At 38.2% G+C, this 27,986-nt stretch overlaps 4 protein-coding genes across 6 annotated transcripts; 3 read left to right on the top strand and 1 right to left on the bottom strand.

Annotated features, from left to right (window-relative positions):
- Positions 1 to 45: 45 nt before the first annotated feature.
- On the top strand, positions 46 to 27,889 carry LOC112164960 (polyadenylate-binding protein RBP45B). 3 transcript variants are annotated; one of them, XM_040506451.1, is made up of 6 exons: positions 46 to 419; positions 1,098 to 1,566; positions 2,759 to 2,814; positions 27,124 to 27,254; positions 27,392 to 27,491; positions 27,618 to 27,889. In XM_040506451.1, exons 1-6 carry the CDS (start codon positions 135 to 137, stop codon positions 27,738 to 27,740), a joined length of 1,164 nt encoding a protein of 387 aa, XP_040362385.1. In that variant the 5' UTR covers positions 46 to 134; the 3' UTR covers positions 27,741 to 27,889. The 3 variants fall into 3 exon arrangements, with proteins under 3 accessions (XP_040362385.1, XP_024157098.1, XP_024157097.1); XM_024301330.2 differs by lacking the exons at positions 27,124 to 27,254; positions 27,392 to 27,491; positions 27,618 to 27,889 and adding exons at positions 2,890 to 3,020; positions 3,145 to 3,268; positions 27,548 to 27,579 and having other exon boundaries at positions 51 to 419; XM_024301329.2 differs by lacking the exons at positions 27,124 to 27,254; positions 27,392 to 27,491; positions 27,618 to 27,889 and adding exons at positions 2,890 to 3,020; positions 3,145 to 3,244; positions 3,362 to 3,712 and having other exon boundaries at positions 51 to 419.
- Positions 6,816 to 11,649, bottom strand: LOC112164961 (quinone oxidoreductase PIG3). Its single transcript, XM_024301331.2, has 5 exons — positions 11,284 to 11,649; positions 10,946 to 11,170; positions 9,562 to 9,751; positions 9,312 to 9,470; positions 6,816 to 7,012 (listed from the first exon to the last, which is right to left on the bottom strand). Exons 1-5 carry the CDS (start codon positions 11,647 to 11,649, stop codon positions 6,816 to 6,818), a joined length of 1,137 nt encoding a protein of 378 aa, XP_024157099.1.
- LOC121049385 lies at positions 16,369 to 18,068 on the top strand. The gene is made up of 2 exons (XM_040506452.1): positions 16,369 to 16,673; positions 17,412 to 18,068. Exons 1-2 carry the CDS (start codon positions 16,550 to 16,552, stop codon positions 17,789 to 17,791), a joined length of 504 nt encoding a protein of 167 aa, XP_040362386.1. The 5' UTR covers positions 16,369 to 16,549; the 3' UTR covers positions 17,792 to 18,068.
- Positions 24,597 to 26,413, top strand: LOC121049386. Its single transcript, XM_040506453.1, has 2 exons — positions 24,597 to 24,775; positions 25,363 to 26,413. The coding sequence occupies exons 1-2, from the start codon at positions 24,676 to 24,678 to the stop codon at positions 25,758 to 25,760; spliced, it is 498 nt and encodes a 165-aa protein (XP_040362387.1). The 5' UTR covers positions 24,597 to 24,675; the 3' UTR covers positions 25,761 to 26,413.
- Positions 27,890 to 27,986: the final 97 nt, after the last annotated feature.

Raw genomic sequence — 27,986 nt, 5'->3', positions numbered from 1 at the left:
TTTCCAAAAATCCCTAAGAGTCCCTTTAAATCTGTCTCTCACTCGCCACATTCTATCTTCTCTCTCCTTTCCTCCGCGGTTAGGGTTTCCTTCTCTCTCCTCTCTCTCTCTCTAACCCTAGATTCGTCGTCATCATGATGCAACCCGGCTCCGGTCTGGCTCCGTCGCAAATGGGCCAGCAGCCGGCCCAGCAGTACGGCCAGCAGCCGCCCGCCGCCCAGCCCTACATGATGATGCCGCCTCCGCCTCCCGCCGTCCAGGCCCAGCCGATGTGGGCCCCGCAGTCGCACGTGGCCCCGCCGCAGCCGCAGCCGTCGCAGCCCACCAGCGCCGACGAGGTCCGCACGCTCTGGATCGGCGACTTGCAGTACTGGATGGAAGAGACCTATCTTTTCAGCATCTTCGCCAACACCGGCGAGGTTTGAAATTTTTTTTTTCTTTGCTCCCTTTTGTTTAATTTTGTGATTAATTTTGTTATTACTGGTCAAAGATGCAATCTTTACTTATCTGTTTAGATCTGTGGTGGTTTTGCCTTGTGATTTAAACCTAAACCTAAAGCTGTAATATTTTTGTTTCGTTGGGTTGGTATTGGTGTTTGTAATTTGCTATATGAGCTGGGTTTTTGACTTTATTGATGTTTCGAAGTATTTGTGGGGTTGATTGTGTGGTTGGGATGACAATGAATTGGTGATGACTTGGGCTGAAACATTTGAAGATAAGATTCGTGTTTGAATTGCTGTTTTTATTTGGCTGGGATGATAATGAATTGGTGACGACTTTAGGCCAAAAGATTTGAAGATATACAGTAGAGTAAAATGTAGTGAACTGCAGGGACATTAGAGTCGTGTTTGAATTGCTGTTTTTATTTTGTGTCTGCAGTAGATAATGAACGGTGTAGGTTATTTTTAATTGGAAAACTTACTTTTCATCGCGATTGTGGAATAATTGAGACCAGCATTCAAAAATTTCTCTAAGGCTCTAAGAGTGTTTAGTAATTGTAATTTTTTTTCGTGTTGTTTTAATGTATGTAAGTATTACATCTGGTATTATATTTAAAACTTGTTAGTTAGTTAAGTGTTTGTCTGATGTGCTTTCAGGTTGTTAGTGTGAAAGTCATCCGGAATAAGCAAACTACTCAATCAGAGGGCTATGGGTTTATTGAGTTTGTTAATCGAGCTGCTGCAGAAAGAGTGCTTCAGACGTACAATGGTACCCCTATGCCAAATGGGGGCCAGCCTTTCAGATTGAACTGGGCATCTGCAGGGGAGAAGCGTTCTGATGATACGCCTGATTATACAATATTTGTGGGCGACTTGGCTGTGGATGTGACAGATTATATGCTACAAGAGATATTTAAGGCTCGCTATCCATCATGCAAGGGAGCCAAGGTTGTTATTGACAGACTTACCGGCCGCACCAAGGGATATGGGTTTGTTAAGTTTGGAGATGAGAGTGAACAGTTGCGTGCAATGACCGAGATGAATGGAGTTGTTTGCTCTTCACGGCCCATGCGAATTGGGCCAGCTGCAAACAAAAATGCTGGGGGTAATCAGCAATATTCGAAAGGTATGTTTGCTATAGTTCTGGTATTCGAAGCTTTTTTGCTGTGGTTGTCCACAAAGTACCAACTTCTTGTGTGTTGCTTCTTCCTCTATGACTTGCTTCTTTTTTTCTTTTTCTTTTTTCCCCATTGTGCACTTCTAGTTAGTCATGGTAGTGTTGCGTATTCCTTTTCTTGTCATCATTTTTTAGTTAGCTCAGGCTGCATCCTTTCAGCAAAAGATGATAATTAATTTCCAAGACATTTATTATCTTAAGTTTTTTAGAAAATCTGGGCAAGGTAAATGATATTAAAAATTTGAGAACTTATAGAACTCCTGTTGTCTCAAAGCAGGGGGTCAAGAGGCTCTGCCATCTAAGGGCGTGCCACTGATTACAGCTGAAAATGTTGCCCTTAAGTGCGTGGCCTCACTTAGGTCAGTTTCACATTTATGTATTGGCCTTTATTCTCATGTGGCATTTGCTATGCTACATTATGGATTTTCTAGTTGGTTGAACTTTCTTGTGAAGTTACACCGTGGTCTGTTGTGGTTCCACCTTAGATTGACTGGCATATTGCTAGAGAAATTCTCCTGTTGTCATTGTAGTAAGGTGACAAAAATAAAGCTTTTTTCCTTACGCACGGCTTCATGCTGTTATTGACTATTTGTGCATTGCCTCATGTCCACGAGAATGGATACTGTTTGGAGTGCATTTTTCAAGCAATTGCCAGGAACTGTACTAGTAGGCTGGTCTTCATTTCTCAAACATTTTTTCTTTGTACTATTATTGCACTAGGTTTAATTGAGTTATTTAAACTGGGTTAGACAGGATCTTGAGGACCCAATATTTGTTCACTAAGTCCATGCAGAATCATGTTGTTAAGTAATTCTAGTTGGCTCTGACAGCTTTGTCCTGCATGTTATTTTTTGGCACATATCCACATACATGCATGATGCATCTCCGGTTCCTTAAACACTAATGCTCCTCAAGTACTCCTCAGCAGTACTGTGAGGATTAGGCTGAAGCAATATCAAGTTGTTCTAATGTAGTGTACTATGTTCCCTTGTATGTTCGAGTAAGTTGTGCACTATAGCATAACATATGTTTGAGTACTGCTCGGCACCCCATAGGATATTGAACTTTTTGTTAGTTTTGTCAATATGGTAGCATCCGCGGCTATCAGTTTGTTATTTGAAATTTACTTTTCTACATGCAGCTTCATATCAGAGTTCTCCAGGTGCAAAGAATGAGACCGATCCCAATAATACAACTGTGGGTACTTCATTTACTTCTTTTGGAAACTTCCCTTTCAGCAACATTTTCTGACTTCAATGATTTTTGCTGCAGATATTTGTTGGAAATCTGGATGCTAACGTTACCGATGATCATTTGAGAACAGTTTTTAGCCAGTATGGTGAGCTAGTTCATGTTAAGATACCAGCAGGCAAGCGATGTGGGTTTGTTCAGTTCGCAGACAGGTAGGCTGATTGGCTTCAACTCTATTTCTTTTGGTCTCATGATCATGCCACTGATTTGCCTCTTTCATATGTTTTGGGATTCAAATCTGACTATTCTTTTGTTTTTTGGTTTATAATACTTTAGGAGCCGTGCTGAAGAGGCTTTGCAAGGATTAAACAATTCTCAGATTGGTGGACAGAATATCCGACTTTCTTGGGGCCGCAGTCCTTCAAACAAGCAGCAGGTGCTTTGCTTTAACATATTAACTTAAACGTTTTTTCTTTAAAAAAAAACATATGAACTTAATGAAATTTGCAGACGACACTGTCCCCAACTGATGTGTATCTGATGGTTTTTTCAGGCTCAGGCAGATCCTAACCAATGGAATACTGGCTATTATGGATATGCACCAACCCCCGAGGGATATGGATATGCCCAAGTATCCCAAGACCCTAACATGTACTATGGAGGGTATCCTGCTGGATATGGCAATTACCAGCAGTCACAGCAGCAACAGCAGCAGCAAGTGGGTTATAGTTGAGTGTAGTGTTGAGCTTTTTATGCGTTCAACTCTAGAGACCTATAATAATATTATGATACTGGTTGAGATATTTTTCTCTGTTTTCTCTGAGAAGTACTATTTCGGATGTAATCTTGTATCACTAAGTTTTTAACAATTCAACAAAGCCTTCCCTAATATTTCTGCTTGGTAGCGTGTGGTTTCTATGGAAAATGTTGAATGCTTAGCGATGTGTGAATTCAAATGTTTCATTTATGATCATCACTTTGCGACGTCGACCTTCATCTTCTTAGAGAAGGGACTGGCGGGTAGCACCAATATATGCCTTACCTAGGAACTATATAAATTTGTGCTGTCTGCTGTAATAGATTTTCATTATCCAAACGTACGGTATAGTTAACCTGCATTGGTACTCAACACTACGGTAGGCAAACCAAGATTTGGTAAAAGCAAAATACAACAAAGTGAACAAACTTCTTAATTGTCTGCACGTTAGCTTTCCAAAACAAACTAGAGTGATAACTATCAAACAACTTAACATCATCCTAAAGCACAAGCACAAATTGAGACCAAAATGCAAAAAGGCCCAACCAGATTGCCTGGTGCTAGGGAGCTGATCTAAGATTGTTTAGGTGGAATGGCATCTCCAATATCACATGCCATAGTGTCTAACAGTACCAGAAGAACTAGAGATATGAGGTTCAATCATTCCTGAAGGAATGGATCCTTCAGATGCAACAGTCTCTCCCCCGAACACCTCGCTTGGCTTTGGCGCAGGCTCTTCTTCTATACTGGTTGGATCACGAGCAGCGAATGTAGGTTCTGCAAATAGGTTGAGTTCGAGATCGATGTTCTTTATCACATCCTGAACCAATGCACTCTTTTCAGAATCTACATCATCAGGTTGAATTTGAGGATCCTTGCACACAGTCTCACCTCCCAGCATGATAGAACTTGGTGCATGTGCACCAAATACAGGAGTTTGATTAAGTTCAAGGTTCGGGCTCCTGACCTCATCATCAACCAACTGACTCTGTTCATTGTAACCTCCATGGTCCTCTCCATCAATATACATGTTGTGATCATCTCCACCATGAGAAGTGGTCGAAGGAACCCCGAAGTTAGATATGTGAAGCACCAACTCATCACGAAGAGTCCTGAAGCAAGCATCAATATAGGTAGTTGTGCGAGTGTAGTAATCCTAAATAGTGGCATTAACAAATCCCACCTAGTTTGGATCAAGTTGAGAAATATCACAAGAGAATGGTGGGAGAGGGTTAGAGGGACGAGGCATAGTTTGGGAAGTAGTAGCAGCTTGTGGTAAGGGATGGGGTTCACTAGAGACCCCAACATGTGACGATACGGACCAAGAATAGCAATACTGCATCGCTTGTCACTCCGCCTGATGGCATGGTCATCAAGAATAGCAATACCATCAAACCACGTACCAAGTTTGGCACGAAGGATCTTATAATGGGTACATAACCGAGTAATCGAACAAGGAAAGAACAATTTTCCCCCATCTCTCGAGGATATAACACAACGAACAATCTCGGAATATATATATATATATATCTCAAGGTGGCAAAGCGGATGGAATGATTGGCACCATCCAAAGCAATTAAAAGTTTACCACCACCCGCGTTAACTTCAGAATTTTGGGAAGTAGGGATTATGTTCTGCCCAACTAAAAGCCAAGAAGTCTTAAACTGAGGCTATATGCTAACACATTTGCATTTTTGTGTCCTATAAGATGAAGGGTTGGTACATGTAAGTTCAATGATCTTCTCTAGAGCTAGGGCGGATGTGAACCTTCAAAATAAGCACGTTCATCATCCGGTGCAATAGGAGGCAACTTAAGAAAGTCGTGGAGCATTATTTTCTTTTCGGACTAGGCTTCCATAGATTCGGTGGTTGCATTTTTTGGAAAATAGTTGTAGAAAGTGCGTTTGGTTGAGAAAATTATAAAATCCGTAGAAATTTATAAATGATGGAATCTTTAACTCCATCTATCTAAAATTCTATTAATTGCAATTTCTATTGTTTGGTTGCATCTATTTAGGATTTGAAATGTGTAATAAATTAAGAAAGTTTAAAACAAATAAAAAGATAAAATAGAAAAAAGTCTTGTTTTTGAAATAAAAATTGAATTCTGCAAATGAATTCGTAAAATGACACCTATTTTGGTGGAAATTGAAGTGATGAATTTAAATAATGAATTCTCTCGTTTTTTTCCACAGAGAAATTTAAAATTACCAATCTTGTAATGTCAAACAAAGAAATTGATTTTTAGGAATTATGAAATCCTCACTTTCAATTAAATTCTATCATTTTTTCCCTCATCCAAACACACTCAATGTCTCATTGTACTTATTATTGTGACTAATCAACATTTGGCCCAAACCGATTCCTAACCGGAGATGAACATGACGCGTAAAAGCAAAAACTGATTTCTTAATTAATTAAAGGCACGAACTTCTAAGCAGACGCAGCCTCCATGAGCAACTTCGTCAACTTGCCGGAGAAGCGACCAGATATCGGCCAGGTTCAGAACTCGGAGCAACCGCCGGCAAAGTGTGCGAAGTTTGACGCTCCACAACCGGGAGAGCTCGACGAAACAGGTATGCATGCTTTTGATTTATTGTCTAGGGTTTGTGACATCTGATGATATGAACAGTTATTGAAACTGTTTGGTTATGAAAGCACCCGTCCGACAGCCAGCAAACCTGGACAACGCGGTGAAGCCGGCACTGCCCATGGCTGCCGCCGGACAGGAACGTTTGGAGATGTTGGGTCTCTCTCGCGGTGCTATATACTTTAAAAGTTAAGCATCAATTTGGGGTTTCTCTCGCGGTGCTATATACTTTAAAAGTTAAGCATCAATTTGGGGTTACAGGCATTACTGAGATATAAATTTTCTAAAAACTGTCTAGAAGAAGCACATAAACATGAATTAGAAAAAATAAACCAAAAAAATTGTTGACTATTGAAGGGCCTTCAATATTCACTAATCATTACACATATGAGGCTACTGTCTATGAACATATGCGCAATTATAGACACAGACATGCAACTCCTAATCGGAACTCTTTAGATTAAAGTGCCAGTAAATGACCTTACTAATTAAGAAAACATCATTTCATGTAAAACGTACCATGTCCAATTCCTAATTCTTATATCATCAGATCATATCTTCATATAGGTAATCAACAGCTAGGACTGTATTTAAAGAGTTCTTGTTAATACTACTAAGCTAACAACTGGATAACAAAATATTGAAGTTTAATTTGGTTCATCAAGGGTGAAGCAATATTTTTCCGATTAGATTGCTTTTCTTGAGTTTGTGCGCCTCGGCTGCTTCTTCGAATGTAAAAACCTGGTTGTGAATCACAAGTTTCACGTCGCCATTCTCAATTGCAGGCATCACTTTCTCCTGAACTTCCTTAACAATGACGGTCTTCATCTCTGGAGTTCTGTATAACAAGGAAGCCACTGCATGCACAAACACCACATCAACAACTCTTTGTGAACTGACAGTACTGGTAGCATGCAAAAGACACAAGATGATAATTTTTAACAGAAGACAATACTCTATATATTAGCAGCAATACAATTCTATACTTGTGATATTCTGAAAAACAGATAAATGGAAAGAAAACTTCAGAAAATGCAATGTAGGAACTGTTGAAGTCTACTGGTGAATTTCCCATAGATCAGATCACTTTCAGATATGGGCATCACTTTCAGATATGGGCTTGTAGTTGATGCAAACAGATTCAATTCGGTAATGACTTAATGTAATAAAATGAGCTAGGCCTCGTTCAAAATCATAGCTACTATAAAAACCGAGCCACAATATAATTAGTATTTTCTACTGATCTCAGCAAATCATTCTCGCAAACAGATGTTCTATATTAGTTCAGGTGACAACAGAAGATATGCCAAATCAAGTAGCCAACACAACTGAAAGTCAATAAACAATACATTTTAATGGGAAAACTTTGCAATATAACTCAAATTCAAGGCAAGTTTTGAAATGCAATAAACCATGCATTTCAAACGTGAAAACTTTGCAAGATGACAAAAATTCATGCATGCTAATTCCTTAAGTAGATTTTTAATTATTTCAGTAGTTCAAGCCGCTATAACACAATCTAAGTACCAACCTCCCCAAACATAGCTACAAAACCACAACACCTAATTCCTCGAAACCTGACAACTTAAATGCCACATTTGAATCCACATAGCTACATGTACAACCCGAGCAACTTCTTCTATTACAAAACTTACTAATTACTGATAAAGTAATTTGGGGTTCACATCCAAAACCAATTGACAATGGATGGAGTGGCCCAAACCCTTATAAACCCATAGGCAAGGTCCCATTTTTCCCATGTGGGATATATATATTCTCAACACGCCCCCGCACGTGTGGCGAATTTTCAAGCCATACACGTGGACAATTTTTGGGTGACGTGGAGCCCGTGTGGCCTTTAGACATGCACACGTGGGTTACCCGCTCTGATACCATGATAAAGTAATTTGGGGTTCACATCCAAAACCAATTGACAATGGATGGAGTGGCCCAAACCCTTATAAACTCATAGGCAAGGTCCCATTTTTCCCATGTGGGATATATATATTCTCAACAATTACTTGCAGCATTTTAGTTTTCTTCATGTATATCACTACTTAACCAGAAACTAGATTCTTCAATAACCACAAGTTCTCCCATCTCCACTTCACTTGTTAACACACGTGGTATAACTAATGTACTAAACAAACACCAACAATGAATACTGCAATCACAAAAATCAAAAGGAACAGAGAAAGCAAATGCAACTTAGAAACAGTTGACATCTTAGACAAAAGCATCTTAGAAACCTTATTCTCCTAGAGCAGACAACTCAAATTTAAGAAGCTAGTATGGTCTTTAAGCCAACATAGCTATATAAATATATAACTCGAGCACTTTTTCTGTTTTCAAAATTTGCTAATCTAAACTTGCTGCATTTTGTTTTTTTGTTTTTCATGTACACCACTACTTGATACTGGAGGCAAACAGATGCTCTTGTTGATGTAATAAAATGAGGCTTCATTCACTATATTTCTACTAAAGAAACTTAGGCATCATATAAATAGTACTTTCTTCTGGTCTGACATGCATACAGATTTCAATATTATTTAGTGACAACAGAAGATATGCAAAATCAAGTAGTTTTTTTTTTTTTTTTTCTCTTTATTCAAAGTGGATCAAAGGATTTCACTCCTACCCCCATGGTGACTCGAACCCATGATCTCGATTTTAGCTAGGTAGTGGGTGCTCTAACCACTGAGCTAACACCACTTCGTCAATAAACAAGTAGTTAACACAACTCCAAGTCAATAAACAATGCACTTCAATGGGTAAACTCTGCAATACGACTCAAATTGATGCATTATTCGTCCTTGATTATTTCCTTAATTACTTCATTAGTTCAAACTGCTAATAGCGCAATCTACAGACCAACGCCCTAAACATAACTACAAACCCCAAGACCTTAATCCTCCTAAATTAGACAACTCAATTAAGAAATTTGTACCACTTATAAATCCACATAGCAACATGTACAACTCAAGCAAATTATTCGGCTACATATCCAATTGCATGATAAAGTAACGAATATAATCCACAACTTGCATAAGAGAAAAAGAGAAGAAAAATAATACAATGGGAAAACTTGAATGAGAAAACCATGCCAAGTCCACCAAACCATAAAGATGTGATACCATAGAATTCCAGACTACGTACCATCAATGAGTTTGTAATTTGAAAGTTCTGTATAAGCATCGATTTTTTTCATCCAACGGCCATTGTCACAAATATGAACAAGTCTCCCACCTTTCTTCAAGCATTCAAGGTTTCTATGCAAACCATTGCACCCAACACAATCCAATATGACATCAACGCCTGCCATTGCACAAACAACAATGACTAAAATTAATGGTACAAGGTAAAATTATCATATTTAAGTTATTAATCAGTGGGTGATGAGACAAACCTTGGCCTTTAGTCCGGTCCTTTATCACTTCAACAAAGTCATTTTTGTTATAGTTGATGCATAGGTCAGCTCCAAGACGTCTACATTCAGCTATCTTTGCGTTAGTACCTGCTGTTGCAAATGCAGTTGCTCCCTGGTACTTAGCCATCTGAATCGCAAATATGCCAATTCCGCTGCAGCCTTCATGAATCTGAACTTAAACAATCAGGAGATGCATGTATGAAAGCTATGGACCAGTGCAAAAGAAAAACAAATGAAGTAGTTGACTTTAAACAATTTATTTATTACCTAGAGTCTGTTCTATCAGCAAAAGTTTAATAAAACAACCTAAACATATATAGTATCAGTCAAAATGAAGTCCAACCCGCATCCACTGCCACTCCACCAACATCAAAGAGAAAGGGAAAGCCCAATGCTTCAAGCACTTCCAATAGCTTCTGATAGCTTTTCAAATTACCCTCATGGTACTAACTAGCCTTGACTGTAAACTTAGGCCCAACGCATTGGAGCTGTCAAAATCCTTGGAGTATTCAAGTACTAGCTTCGCCCAAGTACTTCTTATTAAAGACCTCATTTGTGCTTGAGAGTGATGCACCAGATTGTGGTTGTGTTCTTTAGAACTCATGGTTTCAGTGAAAAGGATATACTCTACTAATCTTGACTATGATCGAAGCTTCCTAAATTGGTGATAAACCATGCAAAGAAAATATTCAAGGAAAAATGGACTGTTTTCAAATCAATCAGTAGGATTTTCAGAACTTCAAATTGCAAGGTTTTTACCCAGTGAGCCTTATAGTCAAAGAAAGAGCCTTGAAAACCAAATCATTTGGAGTGTTAAAATAAATGAGATGTATTAGATCAGCATTCAAATTGCAACCCAAGTTTATGATTACTTCAGTGAAGAAGATCCAGAAAATGATGAATTTCCTAGAGAGTCAATTGAATTTGAGGCCCTCTACTATTTCCAAGAATCCAAATCCTGGAGAAAAGAATTACTCCTAGGCGTCAGTTCTCCAACTTATGTTGTCCCAAGGCTGATAAAACAAGATATATATATATATATATATATATATATATATATATATATATATATATATATATATAATTAACTAGTTTATGTACTGAAATTGACTTAGAAGAATTTCATGGTGAGAACAAGTATAATTTCCAATGTCGACAAGTCATACACCGGTGTCCAAGTTCTCAAGGCATTAAGATCAATTCAGTTTAGGACTAGAACAGATAGCATACTTCTTGTTAGGAGTGTGTCATTGTATCCTTGTTAGTTGTTAGTGCCTTCCAGTTCTCGTAGTAAGTTGTTATCATCAATATATATCAAATTTCATACTGGAGAAACATTAATTATACTAGAATAGCAAGTTACCAAAACTGTTTCTCCGGAAGATAGCCGACTCCCCTCTCCCTCCTCCTCCGGTGCAGACCCCTCGTATAGCCTTTTCTTCATAAACAATTCCGACCAGACGGTGCAAGCATCTTGTGGAATAGCAGCAGCTAGCTCGACAGGAATCTTCGTTGTGAATTTCAGAAGGTGTCCTATTGGAGCAGCGACGTACTCCGCATAGGCACCACCGACAAGAATCGCACACACCTATATATTTAGACAAATAATTAACTAAGATAATCTTAATTTAAGCAGGGAAGATAGAGACTATAATACCTACAAAATATAATCAAACAAACCCTAAAAAATTGATTACATACCTTAGTGTCTATTTTCCAGGTTTGCTTGTCTTTTTTGGACATCTCCCCATGAGCACATACTGTTCCTGAACATTCTACTCCCATATATTTTCCTTTAAGTCCGGCCTTCTCAAGTTCGTTAAGAGTTGGCTCACCGAGGTTGGTCTCTTCCACGTCCGCTCGGTTGACCCCGGCATAGGCTACTTTGATCAGTACCTCTTTTGCTTTAGGTACTGGTCTGGGCACAAGTTGTACTTGGAGCACCTCATCTTCGCCACCTTCACTTGTAGCAACTAGTGCGCGCATCAACAGCTCCTTCTTTGGGCCAGATGACGACAACGACGACTCAGTGCTTGACCTCCCACCACATCCGAGTTTCCGGAGCATTATGGCTATGACGGCTAAAGAGGAAGGAGATGATTGGGAGTTGAACAAGGTATAGATGTGGGTTTAGGGTTTAGGCTCTCCCCAATCTCACTAGAATCCTCTAGCAAACAAGAAAGTATTTAGAGTTTATTGAATTCTGAAATCCCCAAGGTCAATAACAAGAAGGAGGAAGACGAAGCGTGAAAGATTGACCTTGTACAAACACGGTAGAGAGAATTGTACGGTTTAAGGTGGTGCTCACTGCTTTGTTATATAGAGCACTTAAAAATTGAGAATTCTGGAAGGAAAATAAAAAATATTCCTTGTTATTAATTGCCAGATCGATTCCGAGTCTTATTAATTATGTATTATTATTATTATTTTTAGATGAGTAGTCTAATTATTGATAAGATAATGTCCAAAAGGGAAAAACTAATCCTTAAAGGAAAGCAAAATATAACGAGTAATCTTAAATAATTTATCCTCAACGTACGAGGAGAGGAAAACCAATATGGGAAATTAAACATGAAAGATTTGTTTTTTTCAGTTACAGTTAAACACGAAAGATTGATATCTTATTAAATTGATAGAATACTGTCTAAAAGGGGAAATAATAAGCAAGAAATTCGTAGTTTGATTCAGTTTCCAACTCCTAATTGGATAGTCTTATTAACTAAAATGGAAAATTATACACAACTGTCAGTTTGAAACTTAAATTAGTCATAAGGCCACCAAAGTTTTCTGGTGGCCGGTGATGATTGTAGCTTTTTGTGGTGGTGATAGTAGTTTTTAACGTTGGTGAGAGTAGTTTTTTTCGGTGGTGAAAGTAGTTTTTGCAGTGGTGATAGTAGTTTTTCGCGTTGGTAAGAGTAGATTTTGTTGATGGTGAGAGTAGTTTTAGATACAAGAGTAACTCTCTAATATTAGTGAGAGTAGCTCGTTGGTGTTAGTGACAAAACTTTTGTTGTTGGTGAGACTAGCTTTTGGTGTTGGTGAAAGCAGCTTTTGGTGTTGGTGAGAGTAGCATTTGTTTCTGGTGAGAGTAGCTTTTAGTATTGGTGACAGTAGCTTTTGTTGGTAGGGATAGTAGCTTTTCGTTTTGAAGAGCATAGGTTTTTTGGTAAGCAGTAGGTTTTGTTGTTGGTGATAGTAGTTTTTGTAGACTCGCCGGAGGTTGCCGGAAATCTCATCAGAGTAGCTTTTGTTGCTAGTGATAGTAGCTTTTGTTGTTATTGATAGTAGCTTTTGTGACCTCACCGAAGGTTGCCGGAAATTTCATCGGAATAGCTTTTGTTGCTAGCTACAGTAGCTTTTGGTGTTAATGACAGTAGCTTTTATGGTCGTCAGAGTTGACTGGAAGTTGGCCAAAAACCCGCTGGAGTTGACTAAAGACCTCGCCGGAGAGGAGAGAGAATGACTATTGATTTTGTACTCTAGTGGCATTTATGTAAATGTATTAGTTTTTAATATCCAAAATATAACAACTTTTTTAATCTAATGGCCTTATGAGGGAAAAAACTAGTTAGTGGCCTTATGACTAAAAAAACATTCAAAGATGCATTTATATGTAATTAACCCTAACAAAAAATATGTATGTATGTATGTAGGACCCTTCTAGTGAGGGATCCTTTTCTTTTTTTTTTCGCCGGTTTAAGGGATCGCTTTCCAATACGACATAAACCAACCTCTGTAATCTTTCAAACTTTCTCTCTTTCCGACTTAATTCACACAAACACAAAGAGGCAGGAGTACGTAGTATTTGCGAGATTATCTGCAACCTCCGGCACCCCAAGGCTCCCAGGAAACTTTCGACTTTTATTTCAGATTTCGTGAGGAAGATTATCTCCAAATTCCATGGAGTTCTCGAAAGGTTATTCGCTTTCCATTTGTAAACTCAGATGAGCAATTAGCTGATGTTCTTACCAAAGGAGTGTCCAGAAAGGTATTTGACAGCTCAGTCGACAAGTTGGGCATGATAGAGATCTATGCACCAACTTGAGGGGGAGTGTAGAATCGCTGTAAATCTGTATATAATTAGGATTTTATTTAATTATGATATCCTATAATTATGGAAAAATTGTTTCCTATTAGAGTTAGACTACTCATTTGTACTTGTTTATATACCCTCATTGTGGGATGAATAGAATCATCGAATTAACCCTGAATTGAAGTATTATTTTCTACTTTATTAAGTAGGATTAACATGAACTTTGTGCTGTTTGGTGATCGAAGACCGGATGTTTTTGTTTTTCTTTACCTTTCTTTACGAACAGATTGTGTGTTGTTTACATCAGTGCTCAATAGCTCAAGAAGTCAGAGTTTTATGTAAAATTTTGTTTCTTTTCTTTCCAGTGCTTGGGCCTAAAATGAAATGAAAATTATCCAATTGGAAAGAATCTTATTTGACTAGTTAGATAATCACAAATCACAAAGCTACGGGATTATAGATTGGAGAAGGGCCAGTGGTGTGCTCAACCTGTGACAATGTATAAATAAAACGTAGAGCATAAGAGTATAAAACATATAGAGCCTAAGGGACGGACGAAGCAGCTATTCAGGAAGTATTGGCAGGAATGAGTTGTAGAGTTACACCATGTATGAATAAGGCGTTGCTAATCTCTTACACTGATCAGGAGATTAAAAAAACGCTTTCAAGATGCATCCTTGAAAGAGTCTAGGATCAGATGGTATGTCCCTTTTTCTTTCTTTTTTTTCCAAAAATACTTGAATTACTGGTGTTAATTAATCTGCTTGAAATTTTTTTCTTACACAAAAGGAATAAAAAATTCTGATCCAAGTAGAATAGCTACAGCAGCATGCATCTATAATCAACAAGATAATTAAGTCTCACTCATGGCCCGTTACAAAGGAGGAACCATCAAAAAGTATATAATACTAACATTAGATGAATTGACTTTAAGTTTCTCATATAAGGCCCTTAGCCGTGTAATAATCATCACTTGAAAACTATGAGCAAGTTCTTACGAGTTCTATGTTACTAGAAATGTTCATCAGTGAACTCTTAAGTTAACTGGTGGTTCTTTACGAAGGTAGGGGCAGTATTCATCCCAGTGTTACCCGGCACACCACAAACATGACAGATCCCGGAGCAGTGCTATTCATTATTGTTTCGGGGGCTACTCGTAAATATAACAAAGTATTCCATATTCAGCTACTCATAACCAAATTTTCCACTCCTTCATCACTTGAACTAATTCAAGGGTCTGAAATGCATTTAGAAAAAATTATACTTATACAGTTATACTATGGTCGACCATTAATAGTTATCTAATGTAATCGGTCGAGGGGCACTTCTATTAAAAGATGTATTTTTATGCTCATTAATTAATTCTAAGGAATTGCATGTGAAATTGACAGTGTAATTATGTCTATATTGTTCTAAAATTAAGTTTTTTTTTTTTTTTTTTTTTAATAGGATTTGATGTTATTAGATATCAAAGCCATGAAAACAGGCCAGAGTCTAACAGAACTTACATAAGAAATCCGGTAAAACCAGATAAACTTATCTAAGCCAATACTAAACTCATTAAAGTTTAAAGGGACGCTCGCTAGAAAGCAAGCCTAAACAAGCAAGAACAACCTCGCTATTCCAAGGAAAAATCATTCATCTAGTCTAATCTGCCAGCATGCACTTGTGGTACAAATAATAACTAGAAACATCTTAAAATAACTCATATAGATTACTCCAACTTTAAAAGGCTTGGATCCAGATGTCTAATAGCAGAGATTTAGGAAAATACTAGCTCCTCCCCCTTAGGGTTGGAGCCAGCACCATCCTTAGCCTCTTCGAGAGTCAACAACCTCGGCAACAGGTTGGTCTTGCTCTTCTTGTTCAAAGCAACTGTAGCAGACTCAACTGACCCAAGTTTGAGCGGCCCAATGACCCAATCCCACTGCTCATACCTACTGAAACAGGCCCAAGAGAGATTAGACCCATTTGATCCAGGTCCAGTCCTAGAGGCCCGAACCCAAGCAAAGATGCTGGCTTGAGCATCATGTCGCCGCTGCCGTCTCCGCCCTGTCTGGGGGTCGTCCACCCCAGACAGCCATTCTCAGAAGCATCACTGCACTACCACACCAGTGTCTACCGATCGGTAGACCTCCAACTCCGATTGTCGAGCGCCTCGACCTCGACTGCACCCTGACTAGATGAGAATCCGATCTGCTAACGCGCCAGCAGTCATCCAACGCCGCCGAGTTAGCCCTTCACTCAAAACTTAGGCACGGCGGTACCAGTCCGACGAACCTATGACTGATCCGCCTCGATTCACAGCACCAAGGCCAAGATCCTAGAACAAGCGGTCCTTTCAAAAACCTCGACCACCACCAAAACAGACCCTGAGATCTGCCACGCAAGACCAACGACGCAGGCTCGCCGGTGAAGACTACCACGCCGCCGCCATCCTCTGCTCAGATAACCCTAGGGCTCTGCTTGTTTCATTGGAATTTTAAAAATGTCAATCTTGCTTATTGATAAGCCATTCCTCTAAAATTAAGTTTATATGTGAAGCATATCTGTAAAAATTCGGTTGAATTAAGAATAATTTAGTCATAAATAATCATAGTTGAGTAAACATCACGAATAATTTAGGTCAATCGATACTTTGGCATCTCACATTGCAAATCTATCATTTCAGTACCTCAATTCGTACTTTATTATTATTATTATGATGAAGAGCTCAGTTCATACTTTTTAATTTGTGTCATTTTTAATATTAGCTAAAAATCGAGGGATTCAGCATTGTCTAGTAGATCCCTATGGCTTTCTCCATCTTCCGCATAATTAGATAGTAGGGACTCAAATCCGGCCCAATATTCGAGATTTTTCTAAACAGGCGAATAAGCCGAAAACAAACTGATTTCTTATAGGCAAAAAAAAACCTAAGCAGACGTAGGCGCCATGAGCACCGTCATCAAGTTGCCGGAGAAGCGACAATATCTCGGCCAGGCTCACATCCCGGAGGAACCGCCGGAGAAGCGTCCGAAGCTTGGTGATCCACAACCGAGAGAGCTCGACGATACTGGTATGCTTTGATTTACGTTCAAGGGTTTGTGATAATATGAACAGTTTCTGAAATTGTTTGGTTATGAAATCCCTGACGAAACAATAAGGCTGAAAACTCATCCTATAAGTGAATTCGTTTGTTTGTAGAATAATTAAGCTATTACCTATAAGTGAATTCGTTTGTTTGTAGAATAATTAAGCTATTACTGAATTGGATTGTTTGTAGAATCAATAATCTATAATTGAAATGTATTGTTTTGTAGAAATTTAAAATTGGTTGGTAACTCTGTAATTCTGTATTCCTTTCTGTTTCCCGCAGTTGAATGACAAAAAAAATAGATGGTAAATCGGATGGCTTAATAAATATTCATATATGAGTTTTTATATCTGTAGAATACCAAAGGCTTGTATTCAAGTTTGTGTAGCAAGAAAAATTAATTAGTGCAACATAGAATAATATTTGTAGAATATTGATGTCAATTTTTGTTTCATCAATTCCTTCTCTCTTGCCAACGCAGTTTGGTTTATGCATGATGCATATATAGCCAACATAGATTAGTATGAAGCAACTGATGTATTTTCCGATGAATTCATACGTTAGCAGTTGGCTCTTCTATTTGCTGTCTTTCGTCAAAGATTCATTTTGGCTCTTTCTTTCTTGTGACATTATCTGGTATTATCAGTATCATGTGGTCTATGTACTTATCTGTTGCATTTTGTAATTATCATAACCGCCTTGTTTATTTTTTTGGTATAGCAATGGAATTGCAAATACGTAGCAAATCAGAAGAAGCGAAGTCCGCAGGAGAAGTTAAGTCTGCGGGAGGCTTTTCAACTCATACCCGTCGAGACATTAATCCTTATTGTGAGATCTGTTATGGCCATGTCGGTCACCAATCCTGGGATTGCCCTGACAAATCAAAGGGAATGGGAATGGGTTGTCGTCTTTGTTATGGCCCCTGTAAAAAGAATGAGCATGAAGATGATGATGATGGTGAGCACCGCTCTATTGAAATGGTCAAATATTGTATCGTTTGTGGGTCTATGGGTAGGCACTGGGGTGATGACTGCCCCTATTGGTCTGAAGCTAAAGTGGATAATTCCGAGATAAGTGATGATGATTATGTTGCGTTTTAGAGGATCACAGGACTCCTGCTGGCTAGAGATGTTATATGTGTTGTAGATCCTGATCTCAAGCTCCGACTATTAAGTAGGATTAACATCAACTTTGTGCTGTTTGATGAAGACCGTCGTTTTTATTTTTCTTTACCATTCTTTACAGGCAGATTGTGTGTCACTGTGTTGTACGTTTACATCAGTGCTTGATAGCTCAAAAAGTCAGTACTTTATGTAATATTTTGTTTCTTTTCTTTCCTGTGCTTGGGCCCAAAATGAAATGAAAATTATCCAATTGGAATCTTGGTTGATAATCACAAATCACAAACCTACGGGATTACAAAATGGTAAAGGGCAGTGGTGTGCTCAATTAATAAAGGAGATTTTGCTGAGTATTATGATCTAGTATACATATAGAGCGGAAGGGGTGGACGATGCGACTATTCAGGAAGTATTGGCAGGAATGAGTTTTTGAGTTACACCTACTGATGAGGAGATTAGAAAACGTTTTTCGAGATGCATCCTTCAAAGAGTTCAAAACCAGATGGTATGTATTTTTTTTTTCTTCTTTTTTTAAATACTGGGATATAGTTGGACAGATGTGTGTTTGGCAGTGAGAATTTTTTTGGAGACTGGTATTCTTTCGCACGATTCAAACCCTATAGTGAAAAATTTCCAAGATGCTACATAGTTGAGACTAATTGCACTGTGCAATGTGATGTATCGAATCGGTTCAAAATAGGGACGTGGGATTGGATGAGATTGGACATTCTTATCTAGCTTCTGTTACACTATCCCGTGTTTGAAAATAACAAGGACTCTATTATACCAAGTTCTGAAGATTGATAAGGTGGTTATTAAAAGTGAATGTTTAGCTGCAATTCAAGCAGTGAATTCGAATTTGCCTCACATGTCAAGTTATAATGCTATAATAAAGGATGTAAAGGCAGGTGTAAGGACTTTTCGAGAGATTTCTTTTGTTCACGCTCCTCGTTCTGCAAACTATGTGGCTCATAGGGTAGTTAGTCATGCTTTTGACAATGAAGGTCATTTTGAATGGTTTGCTCAAGCTCCAGCTTTAGTCTTGGATGCCACAACGTACAATTGTAATCATCGCAATTAATCAATAAAATTTTAGATTTTATTTCAGAAAAGAAAATTCACAAATCTATTGAACTAATAGACACTAATATTTGTAACTGTGGGGACATGGATTTTCACCATGTGTATACGCTCCACAGTCACAGCAATATAGAAGATTATATGTCGGGGAAGATGGTCTTTCAGTAATCCGAACCCTAGTCAGATTACTTGTCTTTCAAGTAAAGGAGCTAGAAAATGATTCTTTTTCCTTACTTAGGCTATTCGAGATTTACTCGAATACCACAAGCCTTGATTATGGCCATATGTAGGCCCAACCTATCCTTAGTCAGGATTCGGAGTATTAATATGTAATCCAATAGGATTATTCCCTTTTCGGGGTTTTAGATACATTGAATCCATAACGTGTGCAATATTTTACCAGAGTTGTGGTTTAGCTTAGGAATGTATCTCAGGATTCTGTTGTAGTAATTTAGCTACTCATGTTTGTAGAATCAACAATGAAAAACATAGTTTTAAAACAAAGGGTTTTTATCATAGGTCTGAACTTTTTCAGACTCGACAAAATGATACTTGGAATTTCAAAGTGATCAAATAGGTACCTGAAACTTCCAAAACCACATCAATAAGGTGCTTCCGTCTATATTTCGTTATCCTTCCGTTAAGTGCAGGGGAAAATCAGATATTTCACTCTAATTAACCACTCAAATGACTATCATAAGCTCATCTGATGTGGATATACACATTTCCATCCTTACTATCTTATTTTTCCTCCAAAAGCAATTCACTCTTTCCCCCAACACTATTCATGTGAAACTTTCCATCATATTTTACCTCCAATAATTGTCTCCCGATAAGTAATAACAATATCTAACATTCCAACATCATGTTTTCTTGAATAATTTTTATTGTTCTTAAAAAATTAGCCCAAAATTGTAATTAATTTTTACAAAGTAAATTTAAGAAAGAAAAAATAAGTGATTATAAAACAAAATATGGATACATCCATAGGCCATGGCCATGGCCATTTATTTTAAGAACTCTCAAGTCATTAAATAATGGCTAAAGCTCATGTTTCATCGAGTAGTATGGCTAGAAATTTTACGATATTTTTGTAAATTCAACAAAATCTAGTAAAACCAGCCATATGGCAATGGCCCTTAAAAGTAGAAGCACCACAACAGAACATCATAAAACCCAGAGTAATTAAAAAAAAATACTTTCACAAATTGTCCATGCAATTTTTGCTTTTAGGCAGTTCCATATATGCATCACTAACTCCACTAAGGTAAAAAATACACTCGGTACTTCAATTTTCACTAAATAAATAGATGATAAACGTAGTCCAAAACTGGAACGTGACAATAAATCATGAGGATTAGCATACGAGGTAAAATACTTTCTACAGATTGCAGAGCAGAAGAGATAAAGAACTAACCACTCTTGTGGGACTGTAGGTAGTGATGGTGGGAAGAAAGTATAGCCCATTGTAGTTAATGGTAAAAAGCCCTTTTTTTTTTGTCCACTTTGTTTATTTTTTAGAATTTGATTAACAAAAGTTAGTCCAAACAACAGAATTCATAATTCTTATCATTTTAAAAATTTCGCTCTATGAAAGCCAAACAATTGAATTCACAATTAATGGAATTTAAAATCATCAAATCGTAAATCCCATGATTTGAGAATATTTCTGGAATTTGAAACTATATGATCCAAGTACACTTATGGATTAAATTGCAAAGGCTCTTGGTAAACCATATAGGTAGGGAAGTAATTTTGTTTTTAGTTTATTAATTACCGTTAAAATAGGATAATAAAATATTGCTGGATATACTTAGAGATTTGTTGGGTTCAAAGATGAATTGAAATTTTCAACCGAGTCATGTTATAGATCGTTCTGTCTCTGCCTCATGAAGAAGCAAACACCAAAAGTCTTGGACCGACCGGTCGCAAATCCACTAAATCAAAGAAAATGAATTTTCGAGGATACTACCCATTTTAACCATTCCTAAGGACAACATCATTGGATAGAAAACTCAGTAGAATGATTGACTAATTCAAAAAAAACAAAAATTAGAAAACAATCGTTTGCAAACAACGAGGTTTGCGTGGTAAGTCAGTCATTTCTAGGGCTGGGATTTTTTAACTGAAAAGCAGGAAAACCGAACCGAACCGGCTAGTTCGGTGCGGTTCGGTGCGGTTCTTATACTTAAATATCCAGTTTCTGTTCTGAACAGAACCGAATGAAGACAAGTCAATTCGGTGTCGGTTCTCAGTTATGGAAAAGCAAAAAAACCGAGGAATCGATTCTCTTATGTTTATACACGTGCTGCTCTCAATTATATCTAAACTTAAACAATTCCCATGTTTTAAAGGCTGTTAGAGATAGTACTGGGTGAGCAGTTTGATTTTTTAAGAGTGGGAGCGGCAGACAGCAACTGTAGCATGCACATGGGAATTCTTCTCAATTGAGAGTGGGAGAAAAAAAAAACAAAAAGACAAAAAGTGGGAGATAGTATGTGTTGGTTTAAGAACCTAAAATTCCCAGAATTACTTCGCCCCAGGTTTTCTCTCAAACACCTTGAGAGTCGGTGGCGCGATTTTGCCTAGGTTCTGGCGTAGATCTGAGGCTTCTTGCCTCTGTTTTCCCTTTCCTTTGTTTTTCCTTCAGGTTTGTTTGTTTTTCTGTTGGTTTCTCTCTACCCAACCCATCTTTCTCCAGATCTACTTTACCTTTATGCCTCAGATCGATCATTCCTTGTGCTTTGCTGTTTCCGGCAGTTCTATTTTCATGCCTTCTACCATAGTTTGCTACTTTTCACTTTCAGCTTTTGTAAGTTTGTGTTGCTAGGAAACTGAAGGCTTGGGCTCGTACTGTGTTGATTTTTGCATACCGCACCAGAAATAGAAAGCAGATCAGAAACTGAGAACTAGCTTAGTTTTGGTATTCTAGAAATCAGGAAAATGAACCCGACAAACCGAGGAACCGACTGGAGTATGGTCGGTTCGGTTTCATCTCGGTTCTAAAACTGGAAACTCTCAAACCCGAACCGAGGAATAGTAATCGGTTTCAGTCTCGGTTCTTATACCGGAAATGGCAACACCGACCCGAGGCCAGCCTTAGTCATTTCTCATTAATACTCATTTAAGTTTAGATTTTCAATATTTAAAAGTCTTTTAATAACCACAGTGAGCATCATAAATTGCATTTATGTAAAACTTGCAAAATGAATGAAATTCATAAATTTTCATTGCAAAATGCAGTTATTGTTGAGTGTTCACGGAAGTTGTGATGGATGGGGGGTTACAAACAGCAGTCTTGATCACATTTTACATTTTTGGCCCAAAACTTTTCAATTTATATAGTCATAAACGTCCATGTAGGAACGAGTGGGCAGGGACTCAAAGGCAGCCCAATATCGAAGATTTTTCTTCCTAGGCCCAATGACTCAAAAAATCTGACCCAAACCAATTCCAAAACCGGTTTCCTTTATAAACGCCCAAACTTCCATTATCGTCAACATTTCGATTTCGTGCCGATAGGGGTGTGCAAAACACAATACAAACCGGCCAAACCGGTCGGTTTCGACCGGTAAATATGGTTTGGTTAAAATTTTTTAGCGTCAAAATATGAAAGCCGGTTCAATACCGAACCAATCCGTTTATGAATTGGCTTGGTTTGGTTTTTATTTTACTTAAACTGCAAAACCCGAACCGACCGGTATGTATTAAATAGGGGAAATGATCATTTACCCGATTTTAGGCTAAAAATTGCCCACTTGCTCCACCAACTGTTTTTAAACCCCATTTACCCAAAACACTCTAAGGGATTATTTCCCCTTTACCCAATTAATTCTTTTTTACTTTTTTTTGAGACTTTTTTGCCCTCTCCTTCTTTTTCACTTAGAGGGAGAAGTCATCCTCCACCTTGCCGGCCTCCAGTGACCAGTGGCAGGGCGCCGGCGACCGGTGACCGGAATCCGGCGAATGGTGACCGGAATCCGGCGACCGGTCCCTAATAATATCCAGTAACCATATTATTGCCCCCCAGTAATCATATTATTGTCCCCCAGTAATCATATTATTGTCGTCCAGTGAATTGTATAAACTCCCAAAACCAAAATGAATACCCTACAGGCACAATTGATCAATTTATATGCATATTATTGCCCCCCAGTAATCATATTATTGTCCCCCAGTAATCATATTATTGCATCCCAATAAACATATTAATGCCCCCAATACTCATATTATTACCCTCTAATAATCATATTATTGCCCTCAAGTGAATTTCGTAAACTCTCAAAACCCAAATGAATACTCTATAGACACAATTGATCAATGGAATTTATATGTTTAGTTGTACACGTTCACTTTTTTTTCCTTCCCCATTCTCGGAGCTCTTCCCATCAAATCAGAAACAAAAAAACCATCGAAATCAGGAAAAAAAAAAAAACCATCGAAATCAGGGAAATTTTTTTTTTCTCCGGCCACCCACACTTCCCTTGTGGACACCCACGCTCCTCCAGCCCGATTCTGGCTGGACCGCCTTCGTCTTCTCCACGTCATGCACCCCATGCCTTCTTCTTCTGCTTCTTCCTCCTGCTCCTCTTCTCTCTTCACTATCCAATCCGTCACAAAATTAAAAGGAAATGGCTGAGCTCGAAATGGCGCTCTTCGTCGGACATGGCTGGGCTCCGATCTCTGAGAGAAAGAAAGAGAAATGGAATTTATCAAAGGATGAGAGACGAGCAGCGTCAGAGAAAGGGATTGCAGCGGTCTGATTCGCCGATGACCTGAGTTGTAGATCTGAGTCAAGGAGTGGCCAAATCGGTTGTGGGCTTCTTCGAGGCAGTTGCAGTCGCAGAAAGCATGGATGACGCTGCTGAGGTTGAGCGGGTCGGGGCGGTAGCCACAGAGGCGGAGGTGGTTGGCTTGGTCGACATTGCGGTGGCAGGTGCAGAAGAAGAAGAAGATTGAGAGGACCTGATCGGCGGTGGGAGAAGAAAACGAAGGAGGGAGGGCCGGCGAGATCCAGTTGAGAGAGTGAGTCTGAGAGAGAGAGAGAGAGAGAGAGAGAGAGAGAGAGAGAGAGAGAGATGAATGGAATTTATTAAGTAAAACGAGGGTAATACTGTCAATGAATGTTAAATTGGGTAAATGGGAGTAAAAAACTATTAGTGGAGCAAGTGGGCATTTTTTAGTCTAAAATTGTGTAAGTGGTCACGGCCCCTTTAAAAATAATAGGAAAAAAATTTAAAATTATATACATAATATATATATATATATATATTTGTGGGTAGTTTTTTATAAATAAGTTCTAAATCTCCAATTATAATTTTGAGTCTCAAAATGATATACTGCCATATTGAATTCTAGACCCAAAGGCTTAAAACCCAAATAAGTGAATTATTTTGAAACTACTTTTTTTTCGACAAAATTTTGAAACTATTTTGGATTTTGTTTTTTGAATATTAGTTTTGGATTTTGATTATTAAATTTTTATTATTGGGATTGAGTTTTAGTATTTTACTATGAGTTTTTCGTAAACAAAACGTTAATGCTATATAGGTTAAAACCGCCTTACCGACTGAACCAAACCATCTTTAAATAGATTGGATTGGATCAGATTAAGTTTATTTTTTTCGATGACTGGTTGTCTAAAATGTCTAAACCGCTTACTTTGGCATAGAGACGGTTTGGAGTCAAAACCGATCCAATCCAATCTGCGTGCAGCCCTACGTGCCGATAGAGAAGCTCTAGAATTTTCAGATCGCCTTTAAACCTAGACAGACGCAGGCGCCATGAGCACCGTCGTCAGCTTGCCGGAGAAGCGACAAGATCTCGGCCAGGAGAAGCGTCCGAAGCTTGATGATCCACAACTGGGAGAGGTCAACAATACTGGTATGCCTTTGATTTATGTTCTAGGGTTTGTGATAATACGAACAATTTCTGAAATTGTTGGTAGGTTACGAAATCCCTGAGGAAACGATCAATCCTATAATTGAATTGGACTTTTTGTAGAATAATTAAGCTATGATTGAATTGGATTGCTTTTAGAATCAATAAGCTATAGCTGAATTGTATTGTTTTGTAGAAATTAAAATTGGTTGGTAATGCTGTGTTCTTTTCTGTTTCCCGTTGTTTCCAGTAGATAAATTGAGTAGTGCAACATAGAATAATATCTGTTGAATATTAATTGATGTCAATTTTTGTTTCATCAATTTCTTCTCTAGCCTACTCAGTTTGGTTTATGCATGATGCATATATAGCCAACATAGAATAGTATGAAGCAGCTAATGTGTTTTCTGATGCGTTCATAGGTTAGCAGTTGGCTTTTCTATTTGCTGTCTTTCATCAAAGATTCATATTTGCTCTTTCTTTCTTGTGACATTATCCGGTATTATCAGTATCATGTGGTCGATGTACTCATCATCTGTTGCATTTTGTAATTATCATAACCACCTTTTTTTTTTTTTTTTTGGGTATAGCAATGGAATTGCAAATCAGTAGCAAATCAGAAGAAGTGAAGTCAGCAGAAGAAGCGAAGTCCGCAGAAGAAGCGAAGTCTGCTGGAGGCTCTCCAACTCATACCCAAGGAAAGTTTCTTCAGTATTGTGAGATCTGTGGTGGCCATGTCGGTCACAAATGCTGGGATTGCCCAGACAAATCAAAGGGAATGGGAATGGGTTGTCATGAATGTTGCTGCCCCTGTAAAAAGAATGTCGATGATGATGATGATGGTGTTGAGCACTGGTCTATTGAAATGGTCAAATATTGTATCATTTGTGGGGGTATGGGTAAACACTGGGGTGATGACTGCCCCTTTCGGTCAAATGCTAAAGTGGACAATTCCAAGTTAAGTGAAGATGAGGATAGTTTCTTTTAGAGGATCACAGGACTCCTGCTGGCTAGAGATGTTATATGTGTTGTAGATCCTGATCTCAGGCTCGATTATTAATCTGGTATTCAAAGCTTTTTTGCTGTGGTTGTCTGCAAAGTACCAATTTCTTATTTGCTGCTTCTTCCTCTACGACTTGCTTCTTTTTTCTTTTCTTTTTCTTTTTTCCCCGGTGTGCACTTCTAGTTAGCCATGGTAGTGTTGCGTGTTCCTTTTCTTGTCATCATTTTTTAGTTAGCTCAGGCTGCATCCTTTCAGCTAAAGATGATAATTAATTTTCAAGACATTTATTTTCTGAAGTTTTCTAGACAATCTAAGCAAGGTAAATGATATTAAAAATTTGAGAACTTATAGAACTCCTGTTGTCTCAAAGCAGGGGGTCAAGAGGCTCTGCCATCTAAGGGCGTGCCACTGATTACAGTTGAAAGTGTTGCCCTTTAGTGCGTGGCCTCACTTAGGTCAGTTTCACATTTAATGTATTGGCCTTTATTCTCATGTGGCATTTGCTATGCTACATTATGGATTTTTTAGTTGGTTGAACTTTCTTGTGAAGTTACACCATGGTCTGTTATGGTTCCACCTTAGATTGACCGGTATATTGCTAGAGAAATTCTCCTGTTGTCATTGTAGTAAGGTGACCAAAAATTCTCCTGTTATAGCTCCATGCTGTTATTGACTATTTGTGCATTGCCTCATGTCCACGAGAATGGATACTGTTTGGAGTGCATGTTTCAAGCAATTGCCAGGAACTGTACCAGTAGGCTGGTCTTCATTTCTCAAACATTTTTTCCTTGTACTACTATTGCACTAGGTTTAATTGAGTTATTTAAACTGGGTTAGACTGGATCTTGAGGACCCAATATTTGTTCACTAAGCCCATGCAGAATCTTATTGTTAAGTAATTCTAGTTAGCTCTGACAGCTTTGTCCTGCATGTTATTTTTTGGCACATAGCCACATACATGCGTGATGCATCTCCGGTTCCTTAAACACTAATGCTCCTCAAGTACTCCTCAGCCGTACTGTGAGGATTAGGTTGAAGCAATATCAAGTTGTTCTAGTGTAGTGTACTATGTTCCCTTGTATGTTCGAGTAGCATAACATATGTATGAGTACTGCTTGGCACCCCATAGGATATTGAACTTTTTGTTAGTTTTCTTAATATGGTAGCATCCTCGGCTATCAGTTTGTTATTTGAAATTTACTTTTCCACATGCAGCTTCATATCAGAGTTCTCCAGATTGCAAAGAATGAGACCGATCCCAATAATACAACTGTGGGTACTTCATTTACTTTATTTCAGAAACTTCTCTTTCAGCAACATTTTGTGACTTCAATGATTTTTGCTGCAGATATTTGTTGGAAATCTGGATGCCAACGTTACTGATGATCATTTGAGAACAGTTTTTAGCCAGTATGGTGAGCTAGTTCATGTTAAGATACCAGCAGGCAAGCGATGTGGGTTTGTTCAGTTCGCAGACAGGTAGGCTGATTGGCTTCAACTCTATTTCTTTTGGTCTCATGATCATGCCACTGATTTGTCTCTTTCATATATATGTTTTGGGTTTGAATATCAGACAATCTGACTATTCTTTTGTTTTTTGTTTTATAATACTTTAGGAGCCGTGCTGAAGAGGCTTTGCAAGGATTAAACAATTCTCAGATTGGTGGACAAAATATCCGACTTTCTTGGGGTCACAGTCCTTCAAACAAGCAGCAGGTGCTTTGCTTTAACACAATAACTTAAACGTTTTTTTTTTTTTTTTTTCTTTTTTAAACATAAGAACTTAATGAAATTTGCAGTCAACACTGACCCCAACTGATGTGTATCTGGTGATTTTTTCAGGCTCAGGCAGATCCAAACCAATGGAATGCTGGCTATTATGGACATGTACTATGGAGGGTATCCTGCTGGATATGGCAATTACCAGCAGTCACAGCAGCAACAGCAGCAGCAAGTGGGTTATAGTTGAGCTTTTTATGCGTTCAACTCTAGAGACCTATAATAATATTATGATACTGGTTGAGATATTTTTCTCTGTTTTCTCTGAGAAGTACTATTTCGGATGTAATCGTGTATCACTAAGTTTTTAACAATTCAACAAAGCCTTCTCTAATATTTCTGCTTGGTAGTGTGGTTTCTATGGAAAATGTTGAATGCTTAGCGATGTGTGAATTCAAATGTTTCATTTATGATCATCACTTTGCGACGTCA

The sequence above is a fragment of the Rosa chinensis genome, chromosome 5 (assembly GCF_002994745.2).
Source record: "Rosa chinensis cultivar Old Blush chromosome 5, RchiOBHm-V2, whole genome shotgun sequence".
NCBI classification, from domain to species: Eukaryota; Viridiplantae; Streptophyta; class Magnoliopsida; order Rosales; family Rosaceae; genus Rosa; species Rosa chinensis.
This window is presented reverse-complemented; position numbering and strand designations above follow the sequence as displayed.

Bases quoted from the DNA above. Each gene is read 5' to 3' on its own strand.
- LOC121049386 (XM_040506453.1), top strand. From the start codon at position 24,676: ATGAGCACCGTCGTCAGCTTGCCGGAGAAGCGACAAGATCTCGGCCAG. The intron at 24,776-25,362 runs GTATGCCTTTGA...TTTTGGGTATAG, and splicing joins GGGAGAGGTCAACAATACTG to CAATGGAATTGCAAATCAGT.
- LOC112164960 (XM_024301329.2), top strand. From the start codon at position 135: ATGATGCAACCCGGCTCCGGTCTGGCTCCGTCGCAAATGGGCCAGCAG. The intron at 420-1,097 runs GTTTGAAATTTT...ATGTGCTTTCAG, and splicing joins TCTTCGCCAACACCGGCGAG to GTTGTTAGTGTGAAAGTCAT. The intron at 3,021-3,144 runs GTAGGCTGATTG...ATAATACTTTAG, and splicing joins TTTGTTCAGTTCGCAGACAG to GAGCCGTGCTGAAGAGGCTT.
- LOC112164961 (XM_024301331.2), bottom strand. From the start codon at position 11,649: ATGCTCCGGAAACTCGGATGTGGTGGGAGGTCAAGCACTGAGTCGTCG. The intron at 9,752-10,945 runs GTAACTTGCTAT...GTTTAAGTTCAG, and splicing joins CTTCCGGAGAAACAGTTTTG to ATTCATGAAGGCTGCAGCGG. The intron at 7,013-9,311 runs GTACGTAGTCTG...TTGTGCATGCAG, and splicing joins AAATTACAAACTCATTGATG to TGGCTTCCTTGTTATACAGA.
- LOC121049385 (XM_040506452.1), top strand. From the start codon at position 16,550: ATGAGCACCGTCATCAAGTTGCCGGAGAAGCGACAATATCTCGGCCAG. The intron at 16,674-17,411 runs GTATGCTTTGAT...TTTTTGGTATAG, and splicing joins GAGAGAGCTCGACGATACTG to CAATGGAATTGCAAATACGT.